The sequence below is a fragment of the Chelonoidis abingdonii genome, chromosome 3, assembly GCF_003597395.2.
Source record: "Chelonoidis abingdonii isolate Lonesome George chromosome 3, CheloAbing_2.0, whole genome shotgun sequence".
NCBI lineage: Eukaryota > Metazoa > Chordata > Testudines > Testudinidae > Chelonoidis > Chelonoidis abingdonii.
Window position 1 is genome coordinate 18,595,457 of NC_133771.1, and position 18,041 is coordinate 18,613,497.

Below are 18,041 nucleotides of genomic sequence, written 5' to 3' on the forward strand. Positions count from 1 at the left end.
GGTATTTTCTCCCTGTATTTACACCCTGTAATGAAGTCACTTCTTGATCTTCTTTTTGATTAACTAATAGATTGAGCTCTTTAAGTCTCTCATTGAAAGGCATTTTCTCCAGTCCTCAAGTCGTTTTTGTGGCTCTTTTCTGTACCCTCTCCAATTTTTCAACATAGTTTTTAAGTTGTGGACACTAGAAGTGTACACAGTATTCCAGTTTTGGTCCCATAGGTAAAATCACTTCCCTACTCCCACAGGTATACACAGGTAAAATCATCTCCCTACTCACTATTGCCATTTATACATCCAAGGCTCACATGAGCCCTTTTTGCCACAGCATCACACTGGCTGGCAAATGATGGTGTTGCTTGTCCACTATGATTCCTAAATTCTTTTCAGAGTTGCTGCTTTCCAGCATACAGTCCTGCATTCTGTAGGTATCTGTAAGGGGAGGAAGAATCGTGGTGACAGCCCTGGGCCCTGCTCTTTGGGGGGCCCCACAGGAGAGTGTGGAGAGGTAAGGCAGGTGGATGAGCAGGATGAGGAGGCGAATGGCAGGTGGGCTGGGGGGACGAGGAGGAGCCCCCACACCAGAACATCCCCTCCCCCCAGCACCTCTCCCTCCCTCTCAGTGCCTACTGCAGATCAGATGTTTCACCTGCAGTGTCAGGAGGCGCTGGGGGCGGGGGGAGAGGAGCAAGGGCTCAGCGCGCTCAGGGGAGGGGGTGGAAGTGGGTGGGGAAGAGGTGGGGCAGGAAGATGCAGGGAAGGGGCGGGGCAGGGATGGAGCAGGTGTGGGAAGAAGCAGAGGGGGGTGGGCATTGTGGGAAGGAGTGGAGCGAGGGTGGGGCCTGGGTGTAGCCAAGGGGAGCACCCCCCTAGCAGATTAGAAACTCGGGACCTATGTCCTGGGCCCTGCACTCCCCCAAGGGATGGTCCTGCCTAGATGTATAATTTTGCCTTTTGTTAGATGACTTTTGTTAGAATGAGCCCCTTTTACCAAGTGTTCCAGATTGCTTTGTATGATTCCCCTGTTCTCATTATTTACTCCTCCACCAAACTCTGTATCTCCCTATATTTATCAGCAGAGATTTTATATGTACTTCCAGATCATTGATGAATATGGTGATCACTGTAGAGCCCCACTAGAAACAGTACCATTCAATAATGATCTGTAATCTGTCAGCCAGTTTTAATCCATTTAACATGTGCTTTCTAGATAATGTATAGTGTTAAGTTTTTAATCAGAATGTTCTGCAATTCTAAGCCAAACACCTTACAAAGTCTAAGGATATTACACCTACATAGTTACTTCTATCAACCAAACTTGTAATCTCTTGAAAAAATGAAAGCACATTCATTTGACAAGACCTAGTTTCCATAAACCATGCTGACTGGCTTTAATTATATTCCTAACCTTTAATTCATTATTAATTGAATCCTGTTTCAACTTTTCCATTACCTTCCCTGAGTTGGATGTTAGACTAAACACTCTATAGTTACCTAGATGATACTGCTTGCCGCTTTTAAATATTGGCACAACATTAGCAGTCTGCTACTCTCCTGGTATATCCTTGGTATTCCAAGATTTGTTAAAAATTAACATCTCTGGACCTGAGATCTTCTCAGCCAGCTCTTTTAGGACACTTGGGTGCAAGTTATCCAGGCCTGCTAATTTAAAAATGTTTATCCATAGTCAATCTGGTTTAACATCTTCCTCACTTGCTAATAGACTGGAAAATACTTTGTCATGTGATATAAGAACATCATTCTGCCTCTTTCCAAATACGGTACAAAAATAGTTATTGAACATGTCTGCCCTTTCAGCATCATTATTAATAATTTTACCATCTCCACCTAGTAATGGGCACATAGCATTGCTAGGATTTCTTTTGTTCTTTATATACTTTAAAAAATCCTCCTTATTGTCCTAAGCTTTGCCAGCCATGGATTATTCGCTAATATCTCTAGCATCTCTTACCAATTGTCTACATTTTGTAACTTCTAATTTGTATTAACTGATATTTTTGCACTTTTCCATTTGTTATATATTGCTTTTTTTTTCCTAACTTTTGCCTTCACTTTGCCATTGAACCAGGACAGACTTTTAGTCAAAGTTGTCCTATTTCTTGATTATGGAATATGGCTTTTTGGCTATGTAAACTTTTGCTTAAATATTCCCAATATTCATTCACATTTTTTTGCCTAAAATCTTCATCTTAGTCAATTTTGCTCATAATTTTCCTCACCTTGGGAAAAGTAGCTCTTTTGAAGCACTAAACGAGTACTGGTTTGGCCTGTCCTTTGTTTTATCATATTGAATGTAACCGGGTCAGTCACTAGCCTTTGGGAAACCACCAACTTTTAGTCCAATGATTAATTCATTTTCATCCATCATGAGGTCCCAAATAGTTACCTCATGGTAGGCACAATACCTTTTGTTTTAGAAAATTATCATCTATAACTTTTAGAAGCGCTAATAATGTTCTACTACTGGCTGAATGAGACCTCTGGCATATGCCTTCCTCCCAAGCTGAAGAACCACATATTAACACTATTTTCCTTTCCACACATTACAGACAGGTGAGTAAGGAGTAACTCATTCTGTTATCTAGTTTGATTTGGTGGTAACACACCCTCACCAGAACACTCTCCTCGGCTGTTACCACATTGATCCATATGCATTCCAGATCCTGGGGTTCTGAGTTATCAGTAACTCTAAAACAAGTAATATTGTCTTTAATGTAGAGTGCCACTCTTTCACCCTTTACCTACTTTCTGTTTCCTAAACATGGTATAACCAGTGATATTAACATCCCAATCATGCAACTCATCCCATCAGGTTTCAATAACTCCAATTGTACCAAATTTCTTCTCATCAATGAGAATTTCCAATTTATTTTCCTTGTTACTCAGACTCCTAGCACTGGTATAGCATTTCTTCTCTTCACATTATTTTCCATGTTGTTTCACTTTGTTCTCGATATGCTTAGTTTGTAACACATTTGCCTTCTTAGCATCCTCCTTTTCTGTTGCGAATTTAAGACCTTTTTATGTCTGCCAGCACAGATCCCAAAGCAAAGGTGTAACATGCTTCTGGCATATTACTTAGCAATCAAGTTGCCACATTTTGGATTTGTTCAGGTTTCAAAAGGCTGTAAAGTGTATTCTCTAGACCAGTGGTTCTTAAACTACGGCCGCCGCTTGTTCAGGGAAAGCCTCTGGCAGGCCAGGTTGGTTTGTTCACCTGCCGTGTCCACAGGTTTGGCCGATCGTGGCTCCTACTGGCCATGGTTCACCGCTCCAGGCCAATGGGGGCTGCGGGAAGTAGCACAGGCTGAGGGACGTGCTGGCCGCCCTTCCTGCAGCTCCCATTGGCCTGGAGCAGCGAACCGCGGCCAGTAGGAGCCACAATCAGCCAAACCTGCGGACGTGGCAGGTAAACAAACTGGCCCGGCCCAACAGGGACTTTCCCTGAACAAGCAATGGACCTAGTTTGAGAACAACTGCTCTAGACTGCATTGAACCAGTCCAGTCAAGAGATGACAAAGTTGCAAGCTTTACAACTGCAGGAAGTGTGGGTAAGACTTAAGTGTCTTTGCAGAGACCTCAGATGGCTCTATATAAGTACACCGCTACCCTGATATGACACAACCCAATATAACACAAATTCTGATATAACATGGTAAAGCAGTGCTCTTAGGTGGGGGCGTGGAAGGGGCTGTGCACACCGGCGGATCAAAGCAAGTTCGATATCATATGGTTTCACCTATAACGCGGTAAGATTTTTTGGCTCCTGAGGACAGTGTTATATCGAGGTAGAGGTGTATTAAGTAATATTATGACTGAGGATTCAGAACCAAAGATGCTGCATTCCTTATATTCCTCACATTGAGTTAAAGGTGATCCAAAAACAGGGAGAAATAAATCAGGAGTGTGTCCTTTTTTGCACTTTTATCCTACGTGAGATGCAATAACAGAGTTCTGATGTTGTGTTCAACCCCCAATACCTCACCACCAACGCCTTCATGCAGTGACCCTCAGTGTCCGCCTCTCGATGCAGCCCGCGAAGCACCCATGGGAAACACAGGGAAGTGTGAGGTGCGGGGCAGGCGCCTCGGCAGGGGAAGAGGGAGTCCGGGCTAGGCTTGGTCAGCACATGGAAGGCTGCTTCCTCATGGCCAGGCACCACCCTGGACTCTGGCACCATCCCCCAGGGGCAGGAGCTTCAGGGGAGGAGGCCCGCCCAGGCCCAGCAGCCAGGAAGCTAGTTTCTTGGATGGAGCGTAGTCCTGCCCCGCCCCCTTCAGGAGCCAGAGGGCGGTTACAGACTCCGGCTCCGCCCCTATGAGCCTACGGGGTTGCGGGCTGGTGGGGGAAAGCACGCGCCCGCCCCATTGCATTCTGGGCGCTGTAGTTTTCCATTACGAGGAGCCCGTTACTAGATCACAGAGCTTCACGCAGGAGGCTAGAGTGCCGCTAGGGGGCATACAAACGACGAGGGGTGGGGTAGAGCGTCTAAGAGCCCCGAGGCGAGAGCCCTCGTTCTACGGCTCAGTCCCACTCCGGCCGGAGCTGGGAGCTCGGTCTGCGGGGGCCAGCGCGAGCCCGCGCCGCCATTTCACCAGCCGCTCGGGTAAGAGGAGCGGGCAGGTGCCCCGATGTCCGACCGGTCCCAGGATGCGGCGTGAGCGCGGGGGGGCGGGGGAAGGAAGGGGCGGGAGAGATAACGGGCCCGCGTGAGAGGGGAGGGAGGGAGGGAGGGAAAGCAGTGCGGGCGGGCCCGCGAAGGGGTGGGGAACAGAAGCCGGCCGGGCGGGGCGGGCGGAGAAAGAAGTGTGGGTGGGCTGGACGGCGTGGGCGTGTAGTTCTAGGTGGGAGGGGCCAAGAGAGAGGAAACGCCTCCTACTGCCTGCCCACCTCCTGCTGTGGGGGGTCAGGGGGCTACCAATCTGTCCCTCTCTGCCAACTCCCCCTGATGCCGCAAGGGCTGTAACTGGGTGGAGTGGGGGTGGCCTACTTCAGGGTACAGCCGCACAGCCAGTAGCCCCACGGTGCAGTACCAGGGCAAGGGGTGTATCTCACTCAGTACGTGGGTTCTGTCACCACCGCCCCAGCACCTACAGTCTGAGAAAGCGCTTGTGGGAAAGAGGCTTCCTTGCTAGCAGACAACTGGTTCCCAAGATAATAACAGTGCCTCATTGTAGGCACATGGGCCAGGGTCCTTGCCATAGGACAGGGAAGGTGTGTTATTGCCTGCTGTTCACAGATTCATGGGGAAATGGAGGCAGAGAGATGACTGACACTATCAAACATAACAAGGAGTCCTTGTGGCACCTTAACATTTATTTGGGCTTAAGCTTTTGTGGGCTAGAACCCACTTCATCAGATGCATGAAGTGAAAAATACAGGAGCAAGTATAAATACATGGAACGAAGGGGGTCGCTTTACCAAGCGAGAGGTCAGTCTATCGAGATAAATCAATTAACAGCAGGATACCAAGGGAGGGAAATTAACTTTTGAAAGTGGTAAGAGTGACTTATTAGACAATTAACAAGAAGGTGTGAGTAACAGTAGGGAGAAATTAGTATTGGGGAAATTAAGTTTAGGTTTTGTAATGACCCAACCACTCCTAGTCTTTATTGATGCCTAAATTTATATTAGGTAGAAGATCACTGTGCAGCTCCCCCCAGGACACAGACTCAGCAGACTACATGCATCCAGTGAAGTGAGTTTTAACCCACGAAAGCTGATGCTCAAATAAATTTGTTAGTTTCTCAGGTGCCACAAGTACTCCTGGTTTTTTTTGCTGATACAGACTAACACGGCTACCATTCTGAGACTCAGCAGTGAGGCCACACGCAACCCTGATACACTGTAAGGACCAGGCCTGCCTCAGAAACACCCCAGGGCCTTCCCCTCTGGGCCAGGTGCATCAGGTGTGGGTAGACAGACTCAGCAAGGCAGGATCCAAGTGTGGAGTGGCTTAGTATGGGGGAATCCAGGTGTAGGTTGAAAGGGTTCTGTGTGGGGCAATGTGGGTGTGGGCAGCTCAGTGGGGGTATCTGAGTGTGGGGGGATCTGGATTCACAGGGGCTTGTTGGGTGGTTCTGGGTGCAGTGGTAATGGGACTCTGAAAGGGGTCTAGCTCAAGGTGGTTTGGGTTCGGCAGGGGGTGAGGGTCTGCGGGAAGGTCTTGGACTGAGGGGGTCTGGATGCACAGGGGTTGGGCTAATGTGGGAGCAGCTCCTGTACAGAAATCCCTCCCCCTGCAGCTGAGGAGCGATGGGTGTAGGAAGCAGGGTGGGGGAAGGGAGTTTGCAGAGCTTCCTTCAGCTGGGGGAGAAATATGGGGTGGGTTTCACCTGGCCCTGGATGCCATGCAAGGGAAGAGAGAGTCCCATTTTCCCCAGTCCAGCCAGGACTAGCAGCTGAGCCTGTTGCAGGAAAGAAGCCACCAGCCGAGTCTTCCACAGTCCTGCCTCCTGATCAACAGTGATCTACCTCTCTGCTGGCTGCCCTGGGCCCCTAAAACATACTGCTGGGAGGATTGCATGACTGCTCTTGTGGCTTCCCTTTGCTTCCCTGTCAGAAAGTCATTTTTCTACGGGGAAGCAAAGAAATCTAAAGGGGACATAAATTCTGCGCATGCACAGTGGCGCAGAATTCCCCCAGGAGTATTTAGGTTCCTGATTTTAGGCTTCTACATTTAAAAATGCTGATCTAAGTTACTTACTCAAGGCTACAGAGTCAGAGGTGGGGTTAGAGTACAGGAGTTCCTAATTCTATGTCTTAATCTGTTGGATCATGCTTATTTTTGAAAGTGGCAAAATAAAATCTCAAATAGTCTGTCTGTATTTTACAATTATACAGTACCATTTATTATGAAGGATGACAGTACAGAGAAGAAAGGGAAGGAGATCAAACAAATTAGCCATTTTTTGTGCTTCATTTTTTCAGGTATATTGATGATAGGTGAAAATTTGTTTACCTTCTGCAACAATGTGAAATGCCCATATTGTATAGGTGGCTTGTTATATCTGACTGGGTGTTAGCATCTCTCTTGCAAGAGGTACCTATCAATATTACCTATCAGAGTTTCCATGTAATTCAGAGTATTTAAGAATGAGTAGCTAGCAGTTTTGGTCTTACTGGTTAATGATGGTCGCTTAGCAAGACTGATGGGCCGTGTGTGGGCCGCAAGTTGCCCACCACTGGTCTAAGGCCTGGTCTTCACTAAAAAATTATGTTGGTTTAACTACTTTGGTCAGTTGTGTGACAAATGCACACCCCTGAGCAGAGTAGTAAGCCAACCTAAGTCCTTGTGTAGACAGTGCTAGGTTGACGGAAGAATTCTTCTGTTGACTTAGCTACTACCTTTCGGGGAGCTGGATTACCTGTGCTGATGGGAGAATCCTTCGTATTGGCATAGGTAGCATCTCCATTGAAACGCTACAGTGGCACAGCTGTGCCACTGTAGCATTTTAAATGTAGACAAGCCCTAGGAATACTGTGTAACAAATCATTAAGGTCCAAGTGTTCCCTCTACATTGGGTGGCCCTAAGTAGAAGAGTGGTGCAAAAGGGGGGAGCACCAGCTTCATGGCATGCTGTCCTAAAGCTACACTCTGGTAGATCTTTCTGGTAGTCTTTGGGAGCTTGCTGGTAACATGGTTTTAACTCTTCTTGTTTCTACCTAACAAATATACCATCAAATTATAAATAAAATACATTATTTTCCTGACTGACCCTGCTCTAGTTAAACCATGGGCAATTATACTGTTTTTAACCTCTGAGGAGGAAGCAAAGTAGGCCTCCTTTGGCTGTCTGATTTGCGGGGGAACTCACAGTGTAGGAAGAGAATTGTGCAGGCTGGAAAAACCCTGGCCAGGAGGGAAATGCGGGTCTCCATCCAGAAGACGTGAAGACTAGGGGCTGGAAGCCTGAGAGCAAGTGGCCTTGCTGGACCACAGAAGGGTAGTACAGATGCAGTTGCCCTGAACTGTGACGTGTGGAGTTTAGTGAGAATATCAACACTGCCCCCAGGACAGATACATATACTAGAAAATGTACTGAAAGGAACAATGCTGCATTGGCCCGATGATATATGTTAGATGACTTAATGTTTTTTTCCCCATCTCCGACTTACCTGATTTAGTATAATGCAGTTAACTGCAGAGTTGTGATCAAAGTTTCTAGACTAATGTATCACTTGTTTTTAATAATTACAGATGCCTCTCTCTAGAAAAAATGGAGCTGGGAAAAGGAAAACTTCTGAGAACTGGCCTTAATGCTTTGTATCAGGCAATCCACCCTGTGCATGGTATTGCCTGGACGGATGGGAAGCAGGTGATACTGACTGCTTTACACCTTCACAATGGAGAACCAAAGTTTGGTGACTCGAGTGTTATTGGTCAGTTTGAACATGTTCATGGACTTTACTGGGGCCCATATGCTACAGACACCACGACTCTGCTTGCTGTTCAGCATAAAAAGCACATCACTATTTGGCAGCTGAACTATAACATCTCACAAAAGCATAAACTCTTGGTTTCTCAGATCTGTGAAACTGGTGAGCCATTTCCAGTGCTTCCCCAGGGCTGTGTGTGGCATCCAAAGAAAGAGATCTTGGCTGTGCTTACTACACGGGATGCCTCAGTCTTACACTCGGTTCGTCGCAACAACTCCAGAATTAAAGCTGATATAAAAGGTAGTGGTCTCATCCACTGCGCTTGTTGGACTAAGGAAGGCAATCGCTTAGTAGTTGCTATAGGCAGTGCCCTTCATTCCTATATATGGGATGATGCTCAGAAAACTTTAAATGCTTGTGTGTTTTGCCCCGTATTTGATGTGGGAGGCTACATCTGTGCTGTAGAAGCTACTTTGGATTCCCAAATTGCTGTTGCTACTGAGCTTCCGTTAGATAAGATCTGTGGCTTAAATTCAGGTATTGCATTTGAAGTCCCAGCTGATGGTGAAACAAATTCTTTTCCTTCACCGTCTACCATATTATGTGGTGATGAAGAAATCTCCATAGATGTGGGGGGGAAATCACTAGACTCAGAAAAATCTGTGCCCATTGTTTCAGTACCATCTCCTTCATCAGCTCCTGTGGATCTAACCCATATCCTTTCCAGCAAACAAAGACTTAGTTCCAGTCCTCTTATCCATCTTAAGCACAAGGACTACCTAACAGGAAGCGGCCAGGACTCTTCACACCTGATCTTGGTGACTTTTGAAAGAAAGGTTACCACTACCAGAAAAGTGAGCATCCCAGGCATTCTGGTCCCCGACATAATGGCTTTTGATCATAAAACTCATACTGTGTCAGTAGCCTCCAATACTTGTAACATTATTTTGGTCTATTCTTTGACTTCATCCCATTTACCCAATATTCAACAAATTCAGCTTGAGAAAAGTGAAAGACCAAAGGGCTTATGCTTCCTGACCGATAAATTGTTATTGATTTTAGTTGGAAAGCAGAAATTCACAGATCCTGCATTTCTGCCATCTTCAAGATCAGACAAGTATGTCATCCGTTTGATGATCAAAGAAATAATATTTGAAGAGGGTTCTTCAGCATCTGCAGGAACTAGTGGTAACTCCAGTTTGAATGCCTTTTTGAACATGCCTGTGAAAAGAGAGCCACCAGAAATTCTCTATACAGAAGTTCATCCTCTAAGCAGTGGACTCCTGATACCAGGTCATGCTATTATTCAGTCTCCTAGTAGCAGAAGAAAACTTATTGAAGAAATTAAAAGCCCTACTTATGAGCAACGGCTGTTGTCAAGTGTGAGAGACGTTGAAGAAAGAAAGATTTCCGTGGATATTCCTTCAGCTCTGGAAACTTTGGACGTTGAACCAATTAATCGATCCTTGGCCCTGCATGGGCTTAGAACACCTACTGCATTTTCTAACAGACCAGCATCTCCAAAAGGGCAGGCAGACGTAGTTCCAGAAATTTCAAATTCTCCTAAAAGTAACATTCTGCTAGATGAAAAAGAAGCAAGTTATTTATCTAAGAACATAGAAAAATTATGTGGCAATTTTACAGAAGTACAGCATCACCTTTCTGAGCTAACAGAACTTCTAAAATCCAGGAAGAAATTTCTTCCAGCATACCCATCTTCTCAGGAGCCCTCTTTTATTAACATCACTTATCAGGTAAGTTTAATGTTGAAAGCTCAGTGTAAAATCTGTGGCCATATATTTTAAGATTATAGATACCTTTTAAAATGTATAGCTCTGCAAGTCTTGTTCCAGATTATGCCCAGTAAGGCCCCAATCCTGCAAACAGTTATTCATGCGCTGAACTTTGCACGTGAAAAATCCCATTTCGTTCAGTTGGGTTTAATTAGGGCCTTAATTTCTGTGTGGTATAATAAGGATTGGGGCTTTAATTCCTATGCAGAAGAGATGTTTTATCAGCTTGTATACCAGTCCCTATCTATGGTCATGGTGCTAACAGAATTGTCTGTTGTCAGATTTCGCTGATATGAAATAAAAAATAGATTAAAATATTTGATATGAGATTTTAAACTAAAAATATTGCCATTTCACAAGTATATTGCTTCAGTGTTTTTCATCCAAACTCTATTTTCATCACTGGTGCACGTAGTGCACATAGGGCCATATTTTAAAAAAGAAGTGAAGATAATGTTATAGTTTAACTATTAATAGAGTTCAATGGTTCCATTATTCTACAGATTTTAAACACTATAAATTGTATGATTTCCCTGTTAATGACTGTCTGCTACTCACTACCCCCACTTTCTTACTTATGCTCGTATCCTACAGCCAGATCCAGGCCCCTGCACCTTTGTGGATTCCCATTTACTTCAGTGCATGGGTCCACATATACCGATTCAGTTACAGGATCAGGGCCTTCTGATGAAGTTCTATTAAGTTCTAGTGCTCTTTCCATATTTAAAAAGAAATGCTTTTCGTATCTAAAAATTCTAGGCAATTAAGCCTACTCCCATGGATGGCAACTTTTAGTCACTACCCTCATTAAATTTTTAAGAGTTTAAACAATTGTTGGGATCTAAAACCAAAGATCTATCTGAAATTGAAATCTAACCAGTTGAGTTGTGCCTATGCAAAAGGATTGCACAACTTTAACTAAGTATACAATGTGTCCTGTAGATCCTTCTTCACATATAATTTATGAGAAGGAAAGAACTTAATTTGCCCTTCAGATCACAGGTTTAGTGTGAAACTTAACAGTTAGAAAATATAACTTCTTACCAGGAAAATGAGAATATTTACTGTGGAAATCATTGACACAATAAACATGGATCACCACACTATCATGTTTACAGTCAATTGCTACTCAGATTCATCCAAACCTAAGCTATCTGAGCACTGCCAGATTGCAGATTTAAGGAACGCCAACAATGAAGGAATAATTTTTTTCTTCTTTCCTGTTCCCCGACCCCAGGCAATGAAATGGCATTGTGGGGCAGTGGTAGCTAGATAAACAACTCTTGTGAAACTTCAGGCTCCCCCATGAAATGTAACTGAACTGTTTTTTCAGTATGAGTCTTTCGACAGCACAGAAGAGAGAACAGGATTTTCCTCATAATGTTTGCCCTGCCAGAGACATTAAGGGTTCTCAGGGAATTCTTATAAGTGCTCTGGCTATTTTATGTAGGATAAAATTACATTCACTCACAACACATAGCCTTGATAATGACTTATCTCTGGGTCGATTTAAAAACCCGTTCACCTGCCATGTGGGAGACGTTCTGAAGACTGTATTTGGGCAGTGGTACTTATAGGTAGACTAGACTATATTCAGTCTTAGAGAGTGCGGAGCGAGGGGGATTTACAAACAGAAATAAATTCATGAGGTTTTTAAAAAGTCAGTGAAAGCAATTGTTTGGGTTTAAACATTTTTCCCCTATGGTATGTGCTACAAAAACCTTGCTGCATTTGAAGAAGAAAGGGAAACTGACTGTAAATAAAATCAGTTTAGTTACAAAAAGGCATATACTGAAAGTTTCCAATAAACAAATATTAACAAAAACAGCAACAAAAAATTGGGCTAAGTGAGGATGAACTCTTACCTCTGGTTCCATGTCAGCCATGTGGCATGATCTCTCATCCTCCACCCACATGCACACTAATCTTATATTGTAGTTACTTTGCTACCATTGCTCACTGATGTTTTCATCATAAGTAAAGGGATTTCAGACCGTAACCCTTACAAACTGGTTGGTGCAGACAAATGTAGTAGTTGATTTTTGCAAGTGGTATTATTGTTGAAAACAAATCTGTGTGATGGTGTTTTGATGAAACTGTCATATTTTAATAACTCTGTAACTAGAGCACACTCAGCTATACCTAATGGTTTCTTCCTTGTATCTACAGAAGCAGCTTTCTGGAAGTGGGGTAGATGAAAGACGAGCTGTTATTCTGTGTGATGGTAAACTCCGTCTAAGTATAGTTCAGCAGATTTTCAGTCTCTCTCTTGTTGAAATGCAACATGGTAAGTTCTGTTCATCCAATACAATGAAGTTCAGATATGTGACATTCTCAATTTGCATTAGCAACAAATATAGTCTTATTTAGAAAAAAGACAAGGTGTAAAACAATGAAAACATATTAAAAACGTACCCAGTTTATGTTCTTGTATTAAAATTAGTTCCTTTTTACCTAAAATCTAGATTTTCTGTCCAAAGCTTTGTTGTGTTCATTTGCCTTTGTTTAGCTAACAGGTGGAGGTGCAGGAAAATCATATTTATCCCATTTTTTTAATTCAGACTTTGTAGGATTTACAAAGAGAATTCTGACTGACAGGTCTGGTTGTCTGAATTAATCATTTCTTAGAATCCCTATTTTATCTCTTATCAAAAATTTTAACATGTCAAGTTCATTATCTACTCTTGTATAACCAAATTTTGTAATTCTTTTTTAACACAGCAAAGGCAGATTTGGGGATTTTGTTATGCTTATTTTTCTGTTTGACAACGGCTGGAGAAATCAATCTTACATTATTGTTTTTTTCCTTCTCTGCCATTATCCACTCACCCTACATATACCCCACATCCAGCCTGATGTTTTGTTTGTGGCAAAGATATAAAACATACATCTTTGAAATATGAAATGTTTATCTGCTGGAAAATACTGTAGAGAACATTTCCAACAACTAGAGTTTAACACCTGCAAGAAAAGTCCATTGGCATGTTAAAGACGGAGGCTACTGCCTCATACTTTCAGAAGTACTGATTTCAGTACATGGTGGTTAGAGTTCAGATGTGTTTTATATTCCTATGACTAGATAAAATCATTATGCATCATTCACCAGTGCCTACATTCTAGGAAAGATTATTAATACAATTTTGTTATTATATAGCACCTTTAATACCGAGAGATTAAAAAAAAACAACTTTATACTGTATAAAAAGTTATTTCTTCAGCCACCACTGAAATGCAGCCACCTTTATGCCAAGTCCATTAGGGAAAAGCAGACTAATTTTGGAAATGCAACATCTAATTACCTGAACTGAAATTTGTCCAGGACAGTGAGATTAACATAACTTCTTTTACAAGAAGGCTCATGGAATCTTTAATAACCACCAGTAGCTAGGGCCTCTATTTTATGTCTTTTCAAAAAGGCATGATTAGTTATATTGTCTAAAGTTCTTTTTTTTTTCAGTAGAAAAAAATCATGGTTTTTGTCATTTTTTAAATGAACATCAGTAATATTACTAACTATATTACTCATACAAGTAGTAATATCTTCAAATGCCTGAATTGTAAAGTGAGGTTCAAATGAGGTATTAAGCATAAGATTAAAGTTCATGTGATTTTAAACTATAATCTTCTTGTGCCATTTCTTGCAGTGTGTTACATAATAGAAGTAAATGGAGCAACTGGGAAGTGTGCTTACTGAACTAACCTTTATTTTTTTTCAAACCAGTTTTATTTTGTGATTGCAAAAGTGATGAGATAAAATATGAGAAGACTTGCTTATTGGATGTGAAAATTAGCAAAAGTATACACCTCTGATCCAAGAACATTTTTACAGTTTGAAAGCATGTAGGTAGTGTAACACTAATAAGAATACTACATGAAATAGCAACAGGTCCAGAGATTTGGAACTTGAAGAACTTTTCCCTTCTGAAATTATTTAAATTCATTATATTGAAACCATATGGCTAGAAGCAGCACATATATGTGTGTGTGTGAGTACATAAACAAGCTATTTGTTGGTTTTTATTACATTAATTTGAAATTTTCTTTTAAACCTAAGAACTGAAATGAAACTAACTGATTTTTTCAGCATAGCGCATTATGTGCACATCTTTGTTATGGGTGTCTATGTAACACCTTATAAAATAAATCTATATGGAAATGTCTAAGCATATCACAGTATCTAATAAAAACACTTTGTGGAACCTTTTAGCTACTGGTCGTATTTGTCACTGCCAGTGTATGTAGGGAAATCTTTAGTCATGTTTAAATAGTAACATTGCTTTCCAAATCACTAGCTACATACAGTAAATGATTGTTTCACTAGTATTGCCATATCCAATTTGAATTGGATGGGGTGGATGATGAAATTGCTCTGTAAAGATTTATTAATTCTGTTTGTTGACCTGATTGTTAGGTTGTTTAAGAACATAAGAATGGCCATATTGGGTCAGACCAATGGTTCGTATAGCTCATTATTCTGTCTTTCAACAGTGGACAGCACCAGATGCTTCAGAGGGAATGAACAGAACAGGGCAATTATCGAGTGAACCATTCCCTGTAGTCTAGTCCCAGCATCTGGCAGTCAGAGCATTAGGGACACCCAGAGCATGTGGTTGCATCCATGACTATCCTGGCTAATAGCCATTGTTGGATCTATCCTTCATGGACTTCTCATTGTTTTTTTGAACCTAGTTATACTTTCAGCTTTCACAACATCCCCTGGAATGAGTTACTCCTGAGGGAATTCTGCATCACTGAGCAATTTGCACAGAATTAGATGTTCTGCGCAGAATTTCCTTTTTTTCCTTATAGAAATGTGCAGAGCCTGGCTTGCAAATAGAAGACACTGCTGGAGGGAGGGGGAGGGGGAGCTGGAGAGTTCCTGGCAGCTGCAGTTCCTGGCACGCCCTGGAGGAAGGAGGTAGCATGCAGGAAATGCAGTACAAGCTCAGGACCCAGTATCAGTCTGTTTCTCTCTCTGGATTTCTGGGTGGTAGAGGGTGCTAGTGTCTGGGCTGGGGTGGTGCCCTGCAGTTGGGCTCTGGGGAGTTTGGGGTGTGGGTGTCTGGCTGGGGATGCCCCGCAGCTGGGCTCTATGTGGGAGGGGTTGAGTGTCTGGGTTGGGGGATGCCCTACAGCTGGGCTTGGGGGGTCGAGGAGGCGCATCCCACAGGTGGGCTCTTGGAGGAGGGGACAGACAAACAGGAACTGGGTTGTCGTAGGGGTTTTTTTAACTCTCTACTCCAGGGGCGATTTTTGTTGTCTGTATTGTTACAGACATAGTTGCTGACAGGTATTTTGAAATAAATTACCAAAATAATTGAAACTGGTGTGATTTATATAGTGTTATTCAGACAAATAAAATATGCAGAATTTTGCAGATTTTTAATTTTTTTGGTGGAAAATTTTTAATTTGTTGGCACAGAATTCACTCAGGAATCAATGAGTTCCACAGGTTGACTATGCGTTGTGTGAAGAAGTACTTCCTTATATTTGTTTTAAACCTTCTGCCCAGTAATTTCATTGGGCGACCCCTGATTCTTGTGTTACGTGATGGGATAAATAACACTTTCTTAATGCACTTTCTCCACACCCATTTATGGTATTCATAGACCTCTATCATATCCCCCCTTAGTTGTCTCCTTTCTAAACTCAACAGCCCCAGTCTTTTTAACCTCTGTTCAAATGAAAGCTGTTCCATACCCTTAATCAGTTTTTGTTGCACTTCTCTGCACAGACATCCCCAAGGGAGGAATTATAGGTGCCAAACCCGGTCAGACCTGCTTGGTAACCACAGCTGATACCGAGAGTCCTATGGCTCATGTCTTGGTGTAAGAGTGAGAGAATTGTAGAATTCCACCCAAGGACAGATAAATGCAAAAGGCCTGACAACTGAGAGGCTGCACTCAGAGAGACCAGAAGGCTAGCCCTTTATCCAGGATGGGGCTTTGATGCCAAATGGGGGGTTGAGTTGGGTTTTACTTAAAATATTAACTCAAATGTCAAAACTATAGTATGCAGTTCATCTTATTTGGCTCTGTTGGCACTAAATATTGGCTTGACCTCTGAATATTTCATTTGAACAGGAGACCAGAAAAGAAAAAGGCACGTCTGGATCTCGTTGTTCAGATTAGGAATGGGAATGAAATTCTGAAGTTATGTCAAGATATATGTGTTGTAGCTGTGGCTTCTGGTGGGAAAGTTGGTCTGAGAGAACTGGCTTTTGCACAGCTGTTGTCAGATTGTCAGTCAGTAGCATATTACACAACAATACATGGTTTTCTTTCAGAGAAAATCCAATTTATCTCACCTCTAGACTTAGCTAGAAAAAACACTAAACATTCATTTCTTGTTAAATTCAATTTTCAGATTTTGTGTTGCATCAAAGGGTCAGTATTTGGTAATATTATTTATGCCTAAAATGTACTGAGTTGCAAAAAAAAAGTATTGTTAATAAATAGATATTTTAATGTCCTCATAGGTTCAACCTGGATTGTTCTCACAACTGACAGTGAAGGCTTTGTTCCATTAACATTCGGATCCATGCAGGAGATAACCATAAGAGATGCCAGTTCAAAAGGCTATAAGACCCATTCTTCCAAAACTTTGGATATCATCAGTTCTACAGAAGGGTATAGACCCATTTCTTCAGAAATTCTGGATATCACTAGTTCTTTGGAAGTCTTAAGAGAACATTCTTCTAAAAGTCTAGACACCAGCAGCTCTTCAGAACAGTCAACCAGTAAAACGTAATTTTGAATTAAGATGATATTAGCTGTTACAGTTGGACAGTTTTTAAATCATTGTCACACAGGATGGGCTCCTTTACATAACTGTCTGTATATTATAATTGATACATCTGTTGAGTTTTTTCTTGTAACTAGATCTTGTTGGGTTCATCACTCGATAAATCTTGTCTCTTATTTATTTGGCCTTCTTTACACCAAGTTTGGAAACTAGCACTCTTTTACTGAGCAATGTGTGTTTTTTAAACATTTTTTTTTTGTTTGCTAGAAATCATAAACCGGGCCTTTGTCTCTGTGGCTGGACATCTGGCTTTCTTCAGAAAAAGGGCTTCCTTATCATCCTGTCTCTGATATGTTTATGGTTTTAAATTACAGCAGCACTCACAGAATAAAAAATAAGTATACAGTTCTGCCTTTTCTTTTCTTTATTGGAGACAAAAAAACACCCCAAACTGGTGGTCAGATCCTGAAGTCCTCACACTTTTTTTATTCAGAAACTCTGAAGACAAGTTGCCTTATCTACACAAGAAAATTTTATACCTCTTTTCTGACAGTGCTGGTAATGGTATAAGCACCAGCGTAACAGGGTTTGGGCATATTTATCATATCATGAAAACTTGATCCCTTTTCATGCTAGCACTTGCATCTGTACTAGCACTCATATAGTTATACTGTTTCTGGAAAGCAGGTACAAATGTTTCTAGGGTTGGCTTGTAAACAGTGAGTCTGAGACATGTACTATTTCACTCCTCTCCCCAGATCAGCCCTTTGAACCATATGTGACATGGTATTGCGATGCCACAGCAATGTTAGCAGATGGTAACTAAGTACAGACGCTCCCCGGCTTACACTAGACCCAACTTATGCAAATTCATACTTACAGAAAAAGTTCCATAAGCCAGAAATAGGATTTTCGAATTATGCAAGGCTTTGCGGAATGGAACGATTGCATAAGTCGGGGGACTTATGTTGAGAAGTAATTTTCAGTCACTTATGGTAGGGTTTTGTGGTTTGGCTGTTTTATTACTCCTAAACATAGCAAATATTCACATGCAAATTTGGAAACTTTTTCTAGTTGTTTTCAAATTTGAAGGGAGCACAAAAA

The 18,041-nt window shown here is 42.2% G+C and overlaps 2 protein-coding genes across 3 annotated transcripts in view; one reads left to right on the top strand and one right to left on the bottom strand.

Annotated features, from left to right (window-relative positions):
• UBXN2A (UBX domain protein 2A) overlaps positions 1-18,041 on the bottom strand; it is a 368,202-nt gene that overhangs the window by 231,165 nt on the left and 118,996 nt on the right. The window lies entirely within an intron of this gene.
• On the top strand, positions 4,343-17,342 carry LOC116827389 (WD repeat and coiled-coil-containing protein-like). Its single transcript, XM_032784874.2, has 4 exons — positions 4,343-4,627; positions 8,222-10,154; positions 12,363-12,480; positions 16,672-17,342. Exons 2-4 carry the CDS (start codon positions 8,241-8,243, stop codon positions 16,941-16,943), a joined length of 2,304 nt encoding a protein of 767 aa, XP_032640765.1. The 5' UTR covers positions 4,343-4,627; positions 8,222-8,240; the 3' UTR covers positions 16,944-17,342.